A 19,460-nucleotide genomic window follows, 5' to 3' on the forward strand; every position below is an offset into this window, starting at 1 on the left:
CATTTCAAGATATCCCTGTATACACTGCAAATGTTTTATCCATTCACTGTTTGGTGAAAGTACATTTTATTCTGTATATGCAGTTTACAGCTTATTATACAGCTTATAGACACAGGGTGTCTTTTTTCTCAATATGAGATGAACATATAACAGTTTAGTTATCTAGATTGCAGACTGACCTTCATTGCTTGCTGTCTTTTGCCAGAAATTCATTTGTGAGGTTACGGCATCTGTGTACCAACACATGGATCCAGAGCACCAATGTTCCCATAGATGTTGATGAAGAACGGCCAATACGTCTCATGGTAATGCCACATGAATAAAATCTCTGTGGATAGCTTTTCTGAAGGGATTTTCATTTAATGTAGTTGTCTTTTAAAAAAGTTGTTCCACAAATTAATGTTGATTAATTTGTTAATCTTTTAGATCATGCAAAATATAATTTTCAGCTGGAAACATTTACCAAATGCTCCTGTGATAAGATATTGATGTTATGTTCCCCCAGTGTCATTTTAATTTTACCTCCACTCCACTCCAATCCCACAGATTCCAATTGGAAATGAATGCATTTTCCCTGATCTAGCTAAGTAAATTAGCTCAGTCAACAAACTACACTAGCCCAAAATTTTAATAGTGAAGAGGTCCTGTATGTTCTGCGAAGAGGTTCCGCGTGTTCTTTCACAGAGTGTGACTTCCTGACACTGTGTTCTTTACCCCTGGGAAGTCACACTTTGGGACGAAATATGTGGGGCTACTTCACTCCTAGATTTTTGGCTTACTTTAGTGCAGTTTGGTGACTGAGCTTTTATATTGTATCTTGCTTAAAGGGGTACTCTGGTGAAAAATTATTATTATTTTTTTTTTTTATTAACTGATGACAGAAATTTAAACAGATTTGTAAATTGCTTGTATTCAAAAATCTTAATCCTTCGTGTACTTATTAGTTGATGAATACTACATAGGAAATTATTTTCTTTTTGGAACACAGTGCTCTCTGCTGACATCATGACCACAGTGCCCTCTGCTGACATCACTGTCCATTTTAGGAACTGTCCAGAGCCGCATATGGTCTCACAAGGGGTCTGAGGATCTCATCTCGGTACATAATGGCAGTCAGGCTACCTCTGGCAAGCACATGTAGGGCTTTGCGCCCCCCCAAAGAAATGCCACCCCATACTATTTCTGGCCCACTAGCAAACCGGTCATGCTGGAGGATGTTGCAGGCAGCAGAACATTCTCCACGGCATCTCCAGACTCATCTGTCACGTCTGTCACATGTCCTCAGTGTGAACCTGCGCCAGTGGTGAATTTGGTCATTTTGCAGGGCTGTGGCAGTGCTCCTCCTGCTCCTCCTTGCACAAAGGCGGAGGTAGTGGTCCTGCTGCTGGGTTGTTGCCCTCCTACGGCCTCCTCCACGTCTCCTGATGTACTGGCCAGTTTCCTGGTAGAGCCTCCATGCTCTGGACACAGCTTGCATTGATATGCCATCCTGGATGAGCTGCACTACCTGAGCCACTACTGGGTTGTATACTCCATCTCATGCTACCACTAGAGTGAAAGCACCGCCAGCATTCAATAGGGACCAAAACATCAGCCAGGAAGCATAGGAACTGAGAAGTGGCCTGTGGTCACCACCTGCAGAACCACTCCTTTATTGTGGGTGTCTTGCTAATTGCCTATAATTTCCACCTGTTGTCTGCTCCATTTGCACAACAGCATGTGAAATTGATTGTCAATCAGTTTTGCTTCCTGAGTGGACAGTGTGATTGACTTGGAGTTACATTAGCCCTCATTTACTAAAAGTGGAGTGTTTATCTCTGAGTGTTTTTTGATTTACTCCATGTTTTTTTCTCCCTGATTTACTAATGTGTCGTACTGGAAAAAAAATTTGTGTCGCACAGGTTGGAAATTAGAAATATCTCAGAGATGGCAATGCAATTCCGATCGGAAACATCTGCCGTGGAAATTCTGCTGTGTGCTTAGTGGAATTCTGCACAGACATTCCGCTGTGTAAGCTTAGCCTCCAAAATGCCCAAAATGGATCATTTTTATTTATGAAACTAAATAATGTTATTATGTGGTAAATTTTTGGTTAAAAAACGAATTTTCCAAAAAAAAAAAAAAGGGTGTCTGGCTTGCTTAAAATAAAGTTCAGTGTACTGATTTAAAAAAACAATAATGAAATATATATTCTACAAAATTTTACAAAAGTATATTAAAAAAAAATATATATAAATAAATTTAATTAAATTATGATTAAATTTAATTTAAAATAAAAATGTTATTTAATTAAATTTTCAGATTGGATTAAATATATGTATGAAACATTTGTTTAACTAATATAAAACAGCATAGGACATGTTGTGCCACATAAACCCTCCATTTTTACTTTTTCCCGACTGCCCAGAGCTGTAGGGTTTTCTTCTTCACAAACTCACATTTTTTTGTGGAGTATTTTCTCACATACTAGGAGTGTTTTGGGAGTTTTGTCGGGAACACGCCCCTTTTTTTAATAACTACGCCCCTTTTGTTGGGTTTTCAAAACTCTCCGAGTGATGTCGGGTCATGATACTAGAATCTGTCTCAGAAAGTGTCGCACGGGGTGTGCGACACAATTTCAGTCGCAGAACCCGACAAAAATTGACGGGATTAGCTTAGTAAATGAGGGCTATTGTGTTGTTTATGTGTTCCCTTTATTTTTTTGAGCAGTGTAGTTTATATTTACCCCTTCTTTAAAATATTGTGCCTCTTTAACCCCTTAATGACGCATGATGTAAATGTACATCCTGGTGAGCTGGTACTTAATGCACCAGGACGTACATTTACATCCTATGCATAACCGCGAGCGATGCTCGCGTCATGCGCGGCAGGTCCCGGCTGCTGATAGCAACCAAAGACCCGCCCATAATGGCGGACATCCACGATCGCGCGGATGTCCGCCATTAACCCCTCGGATGCCATGATCAATATAGATCACCACATCTGCAGCATTGCGGACACTAAAATGGATGATCGGATCGCCCGCAGCGCTGCCGCGGCGATTCGATCATCCAGCATGGCAGTCGGAGGTCCCCTCACCTGCCTCCGCTGCCTTCCACGAGTCTTCTGCTCTGGTCTGCGATCGAGCAGACCAGAGCAGAAGATGACCGATAATACTGATCAGTGCTATGTCCTATGCATAGCACTGAACACTATTAGCAAAAATATTTTATATACATATTTGGTATCGCCGCGTGCATAAATATCCCAACTATTAAAATAAAATGTTAATGATACCATACGGTGAACGGCGTGAACGTTAAAAAAAATAAAAGTCCAAAATAGCTGCTTTTTTATAATATTTTATAAAAAAAAAAATTATAAAAAAAGTATTTGAAGTTTTATATAGGCAACAATGGTATCAATAAAAAGTACAGATCACGGCGCAAAAAATAATCCCTCATACCGCCGCTTATACGGAAAAATGAAAAAGTTTTAGGTCTTCAAAATAGGAGGATTTTAAATGTACTAATTTGGTTAAACAGTTTGCGATTTTTTTTTTTTGCGCAACAGTAATAGAAATGTATGTTATCATGGGTATTATCATTTTAATCGTATTGACCCAAGAATAAAGAACACATGTCATTTTTACGGTAAATTGTACAGCGTGAAAATGAAACCTTCCAAAATTAGCAAAATTGCGGTTTTCTTTTTAATTTTCCCACACAAATAGTATTTTTTTGGTTGCGCCATACATTTTATGGTAAAGTGAGTGATGGCATTACTACAGACAACTAGTCGCGCAAAAAACAAGCCCTCATACTAGTCTGTGGATGCAAATATAAGAGTTATGATTTTTTGAAGTCGAGGAGGAAAAAACGAGTCCTTAAGGCCCAAATGGGCTGAGTCCTTAAAGGAGACCTGTCAGCCAGTTCACCCACACTAAACCCAATATACTGGGTGATAGTGTGGGGGAACTGGAGTCCATAAAGCATTCACTTACATTAGTGTGTGCCCTGGCCACTGAGTACTCCCCGCTAATGTTCCGTTTGTCCTCTCTGCAGTAGCGATTCGAAGGCGGTCTCCTGATGTCCATATCTCTTTGGGTCCCAGAGGAAGACGCCTAAGCCCGCCCCTGTGGTTTGCATATTCATTTTCTTCAACTCCACGTCCTAGTGACATGGAGTCACATATCCCTAGGGCGCAGCGGTCTGTCTGCAGAGCGCATGCACCTGAAGTTTTTACACAGCTCTCACGTCCTGATGAGAGTGCTCTGTGCAATGTAACTGCGCATGCGCCAGGCCCTTGCTGCAGAAGTCGGGCGTAGCGAGGGCCTGGCGCATGCGCAGTTACACTGCGCAAAGCGCTCTTTGGACACACAGCTCTCACTTCATCAGGACGTGATAGCTGCATAAAAACTATAGGCGAATGCGCTCTGCAGACAGAGCGCTGCGCTCTGGGGGAATATGAATCCACGTCACTAGGATGTGGAGTTGAAGAAAATGAATATGCAAACCATTGGGATGGGCTTAGGCCCCTTCCTCCGGGACCAAAAGAGATATGGACACCGGGGGACCGCCTTCAAAGCGCTACTGCAGTGAGGACAAACGGAAGTTTAGCGGGGGAGAACTCAGCGGCCAGGGCACACACTAAAGTAAGTGAACTCTTTATGGACTCCAGTTCACACCCAGTATATTGGGTTTAGTGTGGGTTAACTGGCTGACAGTTTTCCTTTAAATCCAAAACAGATTTCTGTAACAATAGTTGGGATGATTCCAAGTGATTTGGAACAATAATTTCCCAATGCGAATATGCACACGGTAAAACCTGTTTTTGTATGCATTATGTTTTTTCTGTGCCTTTAAAAAAATGTTATGTATGCCATATGTTTACATCCTATACATTTTCATACCATTATATACATTTTAAAATGCTGTGTACATTTATAACAACAGGAAATGTTTACTGATGACAATGAAAAGACTGTTCATTTTTTGTAAATTTTAGCAAGTTAACTTGCCTCTACTTTTCTATTTCTATTTCATTTGAATAGCTTGGTACTTGTCCCACAAAAGAAGATAAAGAGGCCTTTGCCATTGTATCTGTGCCTGTGTCAGAGATTCGTGACTTGGATTTTGCTAATGATGCCAGTTCAATGCTAGCCAATTTTGTGGAACGTTTAAATGAAGGATTCATCAGCCAGAATGACCGGAGGTAGGGATTGGCATTCATAATGATTCATGGATTAACTTTTTAGAGTCACAACTTCTTTTTTTTTTTTTTTTTTATGAGAGAGAAACTACTGCATATTAAATTAGATATGATTAATTTTCTATACCATAGAAAAGGCTTAAAGGGGTACTTCACTGCTCAATGTTTGGAACAAACTGTTCCGAACACTGGAGCTGGCGCTGGGAGTTCGTGCCGTCAGTTTGTTCCAAACGCTGAGCAGCGGAATACCCCTTTAAGCCTTTGGTATGTATGTAGCCTCAAAGAAGCACTCATTGTTTGTTTGTTTTTTGCCCATATCATGCACACCATCACTAGTCCTACAGGGCCATCTGTTCTATTGCAGCACAGCTGCGTTCATGCATTTAATTACTGTAACCAGGTGTGATCACCACTCTGACTCACAGAAAATCCCAGTGTGCATTACAGGATGCCATCATCACCTATTAGATTGTTCCTGATATAACATATTGCTTATTGTCCTTACTGGAGGTGTATCCAAGCAAAGGCTTTTGGTTGGGGTTTTCAGACTTAAATGGGCAGTTACAAATACTTTTTATATGTTGTACATCTTGGCAAAACATTAACCTTTCTAATATTCTTCATAAGAAAAGTTATTTCCTTTTTATAGAAAGTATGGTTTATAAAATCATGGCTTTGGTCAAGCTGAAGCACAAGCATTGACAAAGTCCAGTAAGTGAGGGTGGGCTATCACTCCACTGTGCTCTCTCCTGTCTGATAGTTTTACTCTCTTCTGTCCTATCTGGAGTTATAGTTCACCATAACTTACTGGACTTTGTCCATGCCTGTGCTTCAGCTTGGACAAAGCCATGATTTCTATAAAAAGGAAATAACATTTTCTCATGAAGTATATTAGGTCAATGTTTTGCCAAGATGTACAACATATAAAATGTTTTTGAATCTGACAGTGTCCATTTAAAGTGTACCTGTCAGGAGATAAAATAAAATGATTCTTGTTAATAAAATGATTCTCTTGTTAATATTGCTTACACTGCGTGCAGTTGACTGAGAATGAGGGGGTGTTCCCTTGCTTGTTCTCACATCTCATGGGAAATCTTCCACCCTCACTCCTCAGAGATGACAACTGGCTGTGCTGTGCATTAAGGTTCTATGGCACGCCTCCGGCTCACAGAGCAGGCTGATTGACAAGCCAGGAGCCTGCACAGAGCCCTGCTTGTCCCTCCCATACTTCCTGAATATTGTCTCAGCACAGAGATACACAGACAATAACTGCAGGGACAAGACAGTGTTCTGGACATTGGAAGGACCCCTAGTGGTAAGAAGTATTGAGTACTATTTCACCCAAAAATATACAAATATTTTAATCATTGAATATTACAAATACATATACTGTAATGTTATTATCTACATTATATAAAACATTTTTGCAAATTACAGTGCCCATTTATTGCTTGCTGGGGCCCTGTAAAGATGAAAGACATTAGGTTCATTAACAGCAGGACAATATCTGTGATGTGGGACAAACCAAGTAACCTGGGTTAACATCACTTTTGCACTGCAGGTATATGTTGGGATACTCAAACCCACAGCACGGCCATTACAATTTCCAACTATGATTGTTTTATCAGTCGGACACAAAAACAACATTTACACCACAATACGTTAAAATATTTTTATGATGATATATTTACATACTAGTAGCATACTACCCAAATTAATATGGTCTGGGGGCATATGTTATATAAATATAGATACAGTCATAATATTTAGCAATTGTTTTGTGCTAAATGGGTATACAATTATACATTCTGGCATTAAAATGGTTAAGCGGCCGAACACTGTCAACACAAAAAAACTATACTGGTGGGTCTATTCCTACCACTCCCTATTTATTTAAGTATATGAATAGGATGTGTAGGTTAAACAGCAGCTTTTATCGTAGGCTGATTCTAATAGCTATTCAGTGTATTGTTAAACAAATCCTTATCTGCACCATGCACATTTATGATGTAACAATGAGCATCCGTTCTCTACACAAACACAGATAACAGCCTGAACCTGAACAGGCCTCAGATAGAAGACTTTTATTGCGCCATCTCATTAATTCACTGCCGCCTATTTCTCTGTGTGTAGGTCATCATTATACAATCACTTATTGTGCATATATAGTCAGCATACTTTTACAGCAGCCTGTTCATTACTGATGTGCAGATTAGCCAGATCCATAGCACTGAGCCATTGTGCAGAGTTTTGGATTGAATTAGGATGTTCTTACCCTGGGGTTGTATTGCTAGTCTGGTCCTGTTGAGTGCACAGGATCCTTCCATGTCTGCTATGAAAATGTGTCTGTTGATCCTTCTATGAATGGTAAAAATTCCTTATTGCCCACACCCCAATGACTTCATTCCTGCTGTCTGAGACGTGCACAGTCTAATATGGTGCATGCAGAACAAGGATTAACTAGAATATAAGTAGTTTGATGCTACACTAATTCCTGGTGTCATTTAATCCTCTGTGGTTACTGATTTCATATATTTTAAATATTTACTATAACAAATCAGTATTATATGGTATATGGCCTAAAATTGTCTGCACATGCGCATATGTAAAAAAATTGTGTACGATTAAAAGGATAAAATCATTTAGTGATATGATTAAATACAATTTACATAGACAGTAATGTAAAATAAATGATTTATCCGTTTTTTAATCAGGACAAATAAAACCACAATTTTCTACCTGACTAAAATCAGCAAGAAAGTAAACAGACCTTTCAATAGAAGTCAATGGATATGTCAATATATACAGTTCTATACAACTTTCAAGGATATAATTGTATGAATATGTGATGTGAATGCAGGCCAACAAAATTTTCAGAGAACCAAAAGGCAAAATACTGAGGGATTTTTGTATTAATTGTACATTGGAGAAATTTGATGGTCAGCAGGCATTGTGTAGAAGAAACCAGTCCCTTTATTATTAAAACTTGCCCAAAATGCATTTTTCTTTCACAAAGTGGTCAGAAAAATTCAACAGGTACTGTAGGGTGTTTGTATAATAACTATTCTGTTAATGGTTTGTGTAAACTCATTTGGAGCACAATATGCAACTTTGTATCAAGACAAGTAAATCTGGTGAAAAACAAACAAAATCCAAATAGAGAAAGAACCTACAACAATAGTAAATCTAGGCCCATTATCTCCACTTACTCTTGGACTTGATTTCTACTCCAGATGCTAATTGAGTGTAAATCACAACCCAACTTAGTCCATACACCCCAGATACATGCTACCATGCTACCACACTTAGCAAATATAGGCAGTAAGTCCCCAACACACACAGAAAAACACAAATGGATTAAAAGCTTAAACAAAAAAGTTGCAGTACTTACAAAATGTACAAAAAACAACTAAATAAAAAAGGGATATACAAGCAAGGAAAACTGTAATAAAAGCAAAAATAAATAACAAACTTATAATATCTGTAATTTGTTCTGCTTCCTTCTAGATTTGCCCAACAGTTCATTGGGTTGTTTCTCACTGGACAATGAGGTGGCAAGGCCCAGTTACACAATCTAGGACTCCCCATTCCCAATAATCGGCTAGTGTAAAATGGCCAGCAATCAGCCAATAAACAAGCTTGTTTAAAAGCTGATTGCATTTTTGTGCAGCCAATAAAATCATTGTTTTCGCCTTCCATCACCCTCTGTAAACTAAATTTGCAGCTGATAATGAAAATTTTAAAGGGTTGCATGTAAGATCCAGTGATTGTTGATTGATCAAGCATTATGTAGCAACCCAGTGCCATTCTCTGAGAACAGTACTTATTATCTGCAGCCCATCGGCCCGTGTAGAAGGACCCTTAGGAGGGATATTCAGTTTGAATAGCTAGCTGTCTCTCTGCTTTTCCTTTAAAGCTGCACAATCAAGGACCAAAGTGTCAAATGTGACACTCTACTTCTATAAGCTTCTGGTCTCCTCCATAAACTGAAAGGAACTTACTGGTTTTAACTTTTTTCCCACTTCGCTACCAGCATTCTGATATAGCCTGTTTGCACTGCTTGGTGTCGGTGTCAGCACAAGGAATTGCCCACTCAGTTATTCCTGTCTGACATGGTAAACTGCTTCAGCCAGTGATTGGCTGAGTGGGTAATTATTTAGCCCTGCACATCGGGAATCCATTAGAACAGCAGTGGTGGGGAAGGTGTATAGGGTTTTTTTTTTTTTTTTACACCAGCCTGAGCATAACTATTTGTAAAAAAAAAAAAAAAAACCTCAACTATTGTTTGAACAGTAACATGTAGACAGGTTGACTTTTTATAACAGTTAGCATTGGGACTGCCTACTATAAGAGGAAAAAGGGTATGGGCAGTTTGCACAACTGTCATTCCAACATCTCCCAGTCCCTACTCCTTACCATCCTGGTTTCAGAGACATGTTGTCAACCCCACAGAAACTGCCAGTGGTAACCGCTGCAGCCAATGATTGGCTAAATGGGAAGTTTATGAGTTACATTTTTGCTTGGAGTGCATGGGTGTGCATGAGCCATTACTGGGTTACAGCTGTTGGTTGTGCTTGGTTGTTCAATTAGTTTCCTCCCTGGCAGATGTGTGATGCTTTGCATGTCTTGTCACAGAAAATGTGCATGGATACAATGAGGGGAACTATAGAGAAACACTCTCAAATATCTCCTTCTGATAAACCTATTGTGACTCAATCGTGGACAAATCGTGGCTTAACACTGTAGACCAGCTTACTTCCACTCAGGACTTATAACTTGGGCTTCACTTTGCCACTGAACTCAACATTTTCTAGCATTTGCTTATTGTTAAATTTACAGTGCATAATCTTACAAATCTCTTTTTCCAGCACCTGGCAGATTTTCTTTGGCAAATGTAAATAATGGTACACAAAATTATTTATTTCCTTCATGCTGAATTTATATGAAAATATGAATAATGGGTTACCACCCAGCTAGACAATATCAGATTGTAGTATGCCTTGGTTATATGACAGCTTATGTAGTGTAATAAATGGGCATTGTCTGTCTAAAACACTGCCCACCTATGACAGTATAGCTTGTAACATATATTTCTTAAATATTGTGAATAATAAAATGATTTGTACATTTTTAATGTTATAAATACTCAAGAAAAAGATTGTCTGTGACCTGACAACTTCTGACTGCTTACAATTCCTGATGGACAGAAGAATTTTCTTGGCTACATATGTCACACATCACATTGTTATATATAAAACATTTGCTAGTAAATATTTAGCTGTTTCTCTAGTGGACTGCGATGTCCATCTTCATGTTTCGTTATTTCTGTTCCTCATACTCCCATATTAAAATATTTACATAGTGAACTCAATCTGTAGTCATATACAATGGCAAACCTTTTCAGTGTTTCAGTGTTCAAATGTGAATAAGTTGTTTATGTTTAATTCTTTAATGTAATTTAATCCTTTAATTTTTTAAAGATTTGCCATCAAACTATTAGAAGATTTAGTTTTCTTTGTGGTGGATGTTCCAAATAATGGTCAAAATGTGTTGGAGATAGTGATTTCCAAGCCAAACAGAGAGCGCCAAAAGCTTATGAGGGAGCAGAACATACTTAAACAGGTATGATATGTAAATGTTATTTATTTGCCCCATAATATTGTGCCATTTCATTCACGTTACATGACTTCTGGTGTCTCAGATATTTTATTTCTGTAGGATTTTATTTTGCTTATTTGGGTTAATCTGTTTTCTGCTGCTGTTTGTTGTGTTCTCTTTCATGGCTTTTTCTGTGAAACTATTTTAAGCCCCTTATTATTTAATATTTTTCTTCCATTTTTGTAATGCTTGGTCTCACTTTCTTTTATGTGTGTGTTTTGTAGGTATTTGGAATTCTTAAAGCACCATTCAAAGACAAAGGTGGCGAGGGTCCTCTACTTAGACTTGAAGAACTCTCTGATCAAAAAAATGCCCCATACCAATATATGTTCCGGCTTTGCTATCGAGTCCTCCGCCACTCTCAAGACGATTATCGAAAGAACCAGGTATTCTAGCTGGCTGTCTTTTTTAAACATCCTCCTCCTGAGTCCAACTATCCAGCTACTGGAAAGTGATCTGGACAGAATTACTGGGAAAGATGACACCAGTATGTAGCAGTATATACAATAGCAGCTGAGCGTCCCCTCCCTGTAAAATGACCTCTACACAGGTCACAGAGCATGATTACAGATATCCCCCATGCAAAGAATAGGGACTGGAGATGTTTATTGTGTCAATATCCATGGGGCTTGCTGTAAACCATATCTCTAAATGCTGTTAAAAACAGGCCAGGCAAGATGGCTGCCCCCATAATAATGTACTGAAAATAAGAAAGAAAAAAAAAAACTACAATGAAGAAAAATAAAAACTGATTGGAAAAAAGGAACATGTTTCAGTATTTGGCTCTAATCAGTAAAGAAAGAAAAATTAGGCGACACATTCACTTTAGAAACTAAAAAATTAAATAAAAAATTATATTGAATGAACCACAAATCATCCCATACTGAATTTCACATTACGGTAATTTTTAATATATTTTTGAACATTTATTAAATCCTGTCTTCTCTTACTCTAGGAGCACATAGCCAAGCAATTTGGGGTCATGCAGTCTCAGATTGGATACGACATTCTGGCTGAAGACACAATTACTGCACTGCTACATAACAATCGAAAACTTTTGGAAAAACACATCACTAAAACCGAGGTTGAGACTTTTGTCAGCTTGGTTAGGAAAAACCATGAGCCACGGTAAGTTCAATTTGCTCAATAGAATAACATGCTCACTCTTATTTGGTAAATCATTTAGTACAACTACCTCCTTATTCACATAGTACATGGAAGAAGCAGGAAACCTTAGAGAAGTATGGATCTTTAGATCTATTGACCTTTGTTAATTGGGAAGGTCTTGAGATCTACTTAATACTGAGATGTGACAGAACTATGGTAGGGATATTATGTAAGTTGTTAGGGATATTGATGAGGAGTTAAAAGCCACTGTCCCAGGATATATTCCTGGTACATTAAAGGGAATGTGTCATGTTATAAAGGCAATCTAATTTCCTTTGGACCTATGCACCAGTGAGCAGAGATTAGTAGAGATTTCTACCATATTACACAGCAGCCCTTAATCCCTGCCCCTAATCTTGGTTACAGATTTATGCCACCAATTGCCATGCAATGCAATGTCTCCAGCATGTCCTAGCTCAGTAAAGCCACTTATAGTACTCCTCAAACAATACTCCTAAGAGTATGTTCACATAGAGGTATACACGTGGAATTGAAGAGGAATTATTTTGGTCAGTAAAACCTTGATTTTTGGAAAGTCATAACGTCAGGAAAAAAATCCTTTTGACTTCAGTGGGCTTCTAGCTGCGGATTCCACCTTAAAAATGAACATGTTCAATCCTCAGCAGAATAGAATTCAGCTTCGAAATTCCGCTAGCAGAAATATCTCAGTGTTAATAGGACAGCAGAAAGTTCCTTAAAGTCAATGGATTTATTGAAGCGGAATAAGCGAACAGAATTACTCGAGTAAATTGCTCTCTAATTCATCAGTGTGAACATACCTTTAGGCAGACTAGGCATTGAAAATGCCAGCCCACTGCAAAAATCTGTGGCCACTTCCTGTCAACCTGTGATATCGCCATCCGCTGGTATAGCGTTTTAAATTTAGTCATATTGAACCACAGTTTTAGCGTTTTGGCAACTTCTAATTTTAGTTATTTTTCATATTTTTTTGTAATCTACACATAGAGGATTGCAATTTTAATATGTCTATTTTTTTTCTAGGTTTCTGGATTATCTTTCAGACTTGTGTGTATCAAATCATATTGCCATCCCCGTAACTCAAGAGCTTATCTGTAAATGCGTTTTAGATCCCAAAAACAGTGATATCCTCACAAAGACAGAGTAAGTGCTTGCTTCAGTGAAATGAAGAGTTCTTAAAGTAATGAAAACCTTTTTTTTTTTTTCTTGTTTGCTTCATATTCTGTCTGGAATATATGTATAAGATGAGTAGGTTCTCTCCCCCCTCCAGTGGGTTAAAGGTAGCTTTTCACAAATATCATGCTGCCTGAACCATGGGCAACTTGAAACACAGACAGCCTATCTTATCACAATGATTTATTGTTGACTCTGTATGGCCACAGCATGAAATCCACAGCATCTGTTCTTTGGCATCAAATCTCTATAAAATCTTCATAAAATCATCAGCGAATTAATGTCCCCTTAGAAAAATACATTGCTGTTTTATTGGCTGTAAATGAAAAAAGGACATGACACCGAATTTTCCACCTGCAAAAATAATGGGGGTAAAATAAAACATGTGTGCACTAACAGCTGTTTTACAATAGGGTTCAATTTAAATAAATAATACAAAAATTAGAAATTTTTTAAGTCATAAATAGATTGTTTTATAGGTGTTGTACGGTTTCTAAAGATGGCCAATTTTTGGAGCCAGTAAAGGAGTAGTCCAGTCCTGAAAAACTTATAAGTTTCAGATCGCAGGGGGTCCGACTGCTGGTGCCCCCCGCGATCTCCTGAACGGGGCCCCGCCGACTGCCCACGGGAAGGGGGCGTGTTGACCACCATATGAAGCGGCGGCTAACACGCCCCCTCAATACAATCTCCAGTTCTGCCATAGAGTGGTATTGAGGGGGCGTGTCAGCCGCCACTTCGTGCGGTGGTCAACACGCCACCTTCCCGTGGGCTGTTGGGGACCCGTACTGATCACATATCTCCACTATGTCCCCTTATGTCTCATGATTGGGTGGGGCCCCAGAGGTTGGACCCTCACACATTATAAAGTGATGGCATATTTTGGCAATATGCTATAAATTTATGAGATGGAGAAATCCCTTACCATCCCTAACCATCCCCACCAGTCTAGGTTTGGCCATACTCATTAGATAATTGCTAGCCATATAGCTGTCTCTCACCCCCCCCCCCCCCCCCTCCCACCCCCCAAACAGATGCACACTGAGCTGAGACGTGCATGTATTGGTTTTTAGTTGTGTATAAGCCACTACCAAATTCCCCTTCTGGTGGCTTATCTCCCTTGAGAGCCAAAGGGCCAAGTATGTTGAAATCCGTCACAGCTAACCCTTCACTCTCCCAAAATACAGTTGCAATAAAAAGTATGTGACCCCTTTGGAATTATATGGATTTCTTCACAAATTGGTCATAAAATGTGATTTGATCTTCATCTAAGTCACAACAATAGACAATCACAGTCTACTTAAACTAATGACACACAAATAATTAAATCTTACCATGTTTTATTGAAAACACCATGTAAGCATTCACAGTGCAGGTGGAAAAAGTATGTGAACCCTTGGATTTAATAACTGGTTGAACCTCCTTTGGCAGCAGAACTTCAACCAAACATTACCTGTAGTTGCAGTTCAGACATGTGCAACGTTCAGGAGTAATTCTAGTTTCAGTTCAGCAATATTCTTGGGATGTCTGGTGTGAATCGCTTTCTTGAGGTCATGCTACAGCATCTCAATCGGGTTGAGGTCAGGACTCTGACTGGGCCAATCCAGAAGGCGTATTTTCTTCTGTTTAAGCCATTCTGTTGTTGATTTACTTCTATGCTTTGGGTCGTTGTCCTGTTGCAAGACCCATCTTTTGTTGAGCTTCAGCTGGTGGACAGATGAACTTAAGTTCTCCTGCAAAAAGTTTTGATACATTTGGGAATTAATTTTTCCTTCGATGATAGCAATCTCTCCAGGCCCTGATGCAGCAAAGCAGCCCCAAACCATGATACCCCCACCACCATACTTCACAGTTGGGATGAGGTTTTGATGTTGGTGTGCTGTGCCTCTTTTTCTACACACATAGGGGGAGATTTATAAGTGTTATCCTATAGTTATAAATAGATTTTTAACCAATGTCACTCTGAAATGCACTTTTTTTTTTTTTTTGGAAGGCTGAGACCAGTGAAAGAAATGTCCCAGTCCCCAGAATATATGAGCATTGAGTACTGTGAAGAGGAAGTCTGGCTCGTCTGGTTAGACAAGAACAACGATACCCATGAGAAGAGCATCCGACAGTTATCACAGGAAGCCAGGGCTGGAAATGTACATGATGAGAATGTGCTGACATATTATCGGTAAGCTTGACTTTATTGTACAGCTAGAAAAGGCTTTGGGATTTCTTACAGGACTCCTTGTGTACAAATGTTTTGCCATCTTTGTTCTACGATTTCTTTTCTATGCAGCTTACACACCTGCTATGTATATATTTATGTGGGCTTTTTGAGCTGATGATGTTCTCTTTTTTTGCATTTATTCAACAGTTACCAGTTGAAACTTTTTGCAAGAATGTGCCTAGACCGTCAGTACCTGGCTATCCATGAAATCTCCAAGCAACTGAGTGTTGACCTGATATTCCTTTGCATGGCTGATGAGATGCTTCCTTATGAGATCAGAGCTTCTTTCTGTCATCTTATGCTGCATGTCCATGTTGACAGAGACCCACAAGAACTGGTGACACCAGTAAAGTATGCCCGTTTGTGGACTGAAATTCCTACCAGCATCACTATAAAGGAGTAAGGAAATAATATTTTACTTGGTAACTGTTATACAAATTTAACCACTTGGGGACGCAGGGCGTACATGTACGACCTGCATCCCCAGTCCTGTATAGTGATCTTTAAACTGTGGCTCTCTAGATCTTGCAAAACTACAACTCCCAGCATGCCCAGACAGCTGTTTGGGCATGCTGGGATTTGTAGTTTTGCAAGATTTGGAGGGCTACAGTTTGGAGATCACTGTACAGTGATCTTTAAACTGTGTCCCTCTAGATCTTGCAAAACTACAACTCCCAGCATGCCCAGACAGCTGTTTTGGCATGCTAGGATTTGTAGTTTTGCAAGATTTGGAGGGCTACAGTTTGGAGATCACTGTACAGTGATCTCTAAATCGTGGCCTTCTAAATCTTGCAAAACTACAACTCCCAGCATACGGCTGTCTCGGCATGCTGGGAGTTGTAGTTGCGTGCCTCCAGCTGTGTCATAACTACATCTCCCAGCATGCCCTTCGGCGATCAGTACAGGCTGGGATGCCGGGAGTTGAAGTTTTGCAATAGCTGGAGGCACACTGGTTGGAAAATACTGAGTTAGGTAACAGAACCTAACTCAAAGTTTTCCAACCAGTATGCCTCCAGGTGTTGCAAAACTACAACTCCCAGCATGCACAGTTTGTCAGTGCATGCTGGGAGTTGTAGTTTTGCATGCTGGGAGTTGTAGTTTTGCAACACCCGGAGGTTTGCCCCCCCCCCCCCCCCCCCACCCCATACGAATGTACAGGGTACATCCACACGGGTGGGGTTTTACAGTGAGTTTCCTGCTTCAAGTTTCAGCTGCGGCAAATTTTCCGCCGCAGCTCAAACTCCTAGCGGGAGACTCACTGTGAACCCCGCCCGTGTGAATGTACGCTAAAAACACTACACTACACTGCACAAAATAAAGGGTAAAACACGTACACTGCCCCCCCCACCCCACCCCACCCCAAAAAAAAAAAAAAACTCCCAGCATTTCCGGACAGCCACTGACTGTCCAGGCATGCTGGGAGTTTAGCAACAGCTGGAGGCACGGTTTGTCAGTGCATGCTGGGAGTTATAGTTTTGCAACAGCTGGAGGCACACAGGTAGGGAAACACTGAGTTAGGAAACAGACAATGTTTCCCAACCAGTGCGCCTCCAGTTGTTGCAAAACTACAACTCCTGGCATGCCCAGGCAGGGACCAACCACAATGATCGCTGATCAGGACCATCCACAGATGGTCCTGGGGGGGCTTGCAGAAGTTGTCCCCAGCTGATAACAGCGGGACTTCTGCCAGTTAACCCGTGCGATGCCGCGCATCACCGGGTTAACTGCATGACATATATAAATGTCATGATGCGCGAACTATCTGCACATCATGACATTTATATATGTCATTCTGCGGGAACGGGTTAAATTGGGGGGCAACTGATGTAATGCGGATTGCAGCAGATCTCCAAAATGATCTGCTGCGATCAGCATTTAAATTAAAAAGCCAGTGGTACATGCGGCTACATCGCGCTGCCACCGGCTTCTATATAGACTGTCATGATTCATAATCCCTGCCGGGAGAGGGGAGCTCTGATTGGAGAATAGCTATTGACCAATCAGAGCTCCCCTCTCCCGGCGGGGATTATGAATTATGACAGTGTATATAGAAGTCGTGTCTGCGCAGTGAAGCCGCATGTACCGCCGACTTTTACAGTTAATAAATTCGGATCGCAGCGGGTCTCTGGATAATGACCTGCTGCGATCTGCACCTCTGCCCATGATGGGAGTTATAGTCCAGGGGCTGAGTCTGTCCATGATGGGAGTTGCAGTCCTTACTGTGTGAAAATACACACTTTGGTATGTGTCCTCCGAGGTGGTGTATATTTGCGCAAAAAAAATTAGACCTGCGTTCTTTTTGTGCGTCCAAAAAAAAACCTGCAGTAAGTAAATCGATGTCTACGGGAAAAATGGCTCTACGGTACACTTTTTAGAAAAAGTTTCACAAAAAAAGACGCACAAAAAGAACGCAGAAAATATCATTGCGCAAGATTTTGCGCAAGAAAATACACTTAAAATTACTCTATATAGATTGATGACTCCCCCCCCATTGTATTTTTGAATCAATATTTAATTTCTTACAAGCAGAAAGTTTCAAACTTACAAAAATGCTACATTTTCAAAATTTTTATGAAATTTGGGGATATTTCACCAAGAAAGGATGCAAGTAACAACAAAAATTTACCACTATGTTAAAGTAGAATATGTCACGAAAAAACTATCTCGGAATCAGAATAAAAGGTAAAAGCATCTCAGAGTTATTAATGCTTAAAGTGACAGTGGTCAAATGTCCTTAAGGTGAAAATGGTGTATGGATGTCACTGAAAAGCCGCTCTCACTTGGCACCACTCTTATGAGCCAAAGAGGTTAATGGGGGAGGCAAAGTTGCCCAGTTGCCCATAGCAACCAATCAGCTTGCTTCTTATAATTTTTCACAGGCCTTAAGAAGCAAGCTGATTGGTTGATTGGTTGCTATGGGCAACTGGGCAACTTTACCTCTGCACAGGTTTTGATAAATCTCCCCCTATGTGTTTAGCAATTTATGTTTAGTATTGCCGTAACATGTTAAATTGAATTAAGAACGTACACATCTTAGCTGATTTTTATTTCTAAAATATTGTTCAGTTAGTCTACAGTACTTTATTGTTGGCAAAGATATTATTTAGTATTCCATTGTCTATTTCTTTTATTTAATGAAACACAGCTACGACTCCAATGTAAATGATTCAAGAGATGACAAGAAAAATAAGTTCACTAGCACAATGGAATTTGTGGAAGATTATCTAAACACTGTTGTCAGTGAATCGATGCCATTTGCCAATGAAGAAAAGAACAAGTTAACTTTTGAGGTGATTATATTATTAGCATATTAACTATATAAAAAGAAAAATATTTGTCAAATACTATGTTTCACATGAATATGTATCACTTCTCCATCAACATTAGTATTCCAGATAGACCATTCTCACTGATGCTTTCTGTATTGAAGTGGTTTGTGTATGTGGCTGCTATTTTTTCTGAATATCTTTTTTTGATATGTTTTTGTAGCTTATCCGATGATCCCGCTTCCCACTCCACTGTCATGTTTGTTTACATGTAGTATTTCTGTTATGTGGCTGCGTCCTGTGCTCCTAGACTACATCAATCAGCTTGCATTGTGCTGGTATTGCAGTCACAGACAGATATGCCCTTTCTCTTGGCATGTTCTTCACCCTCCCGCTCCATCTCCCTGTGTCATCCTGCGACCAAGTGTGAGAGTTAGCAGTCAGGCATAATAACATTGCTCAGCTTTGCCAGATTCTGCATTAATGATGCTTTGAACATACCAGAGGCTGGCAGCTGCAGGTCTCTATGCATGAACAGAATGTGTTTTAAAGTCACTGAGCTGCAAGATCACATAAAAGGCTCAGCGATCTCAATGTCTAAGCTTAAAACGTTATTCGTATCTGCAAATGCAAACTAATGACCAAATGAACATAGGTACTGGAAAACACCTTTAAGAATACATACAGTGCATGTTTTATAATTTCTTTTAGCCTGCATCTAATTTATTTTGACATGAATAGGATCAGACATTACAGAGCAACCAAATGTTCAACAATTCAAAGGGTGTGAGGGCCGATTATAATCTATGAGAAAA

The 19,460-nt window shown here is 39.7% G+C and overlaps 1 protein-coding gene across 2 annotated transcripts in view; it reads left to right on the plus strand.

The window, feature by feature from the left end:
• Nucleotides 1–19,460, plus strand: part of ITPR3 (inositol 1,4,5-trisphosphate receptor type 3) — a 275,928-nt gene that overhangs the window by 107,699 nt on the left and 148,769 nt on the right. For both annotated transcript variants that reach the window (XM_056557562.1, XM_056557561.1), the window contains exons 12-20: nt 206–305; nt 5,033–5,193; nt 10,671–10,812; nt 11,073–11,234; nt 11,804–11,976; nt 13,018–13,137; nt 15,158–15,340; nt 15,527–15,778; nt 18,525–18,669. In XM_056557562.1, the coding sequence (XP_056413537.1) occupies nt 206–305; nt 5,033–5,193; nt 10,671–10,812; nt 11,073–11,234; nt 11,804–11,976; nt 13,018–13,137; nt 15,158–15,340; nt 15,527–15,778; nt 18,525–18,669 (1,438 nt within the window). The remainder of the gene's footprint in view (nt 1–205; nt 306–5,032; nt 5,194–10,670; nt 10,813–11,072; nt 11,235–11,803; nt 11,977–13,017; nt 13,138–15,157; nt 15,341–15,526; nt 15,779–18,524; nt 18,670–19,460) is intronic.

Source organism: Hyla sarda, chromosome 2 (assembly GCF_029499605.1).
Source record: "Hyla sarda isolate aHylSar1 chromosome 2, aHylSar1.hap1, whole genome shotgun sequence".
NCBI lineage: Eukaryota > Metazoa > Chordata > Amphibia > Anura > Hylidae > Hyla > Hyla sarda.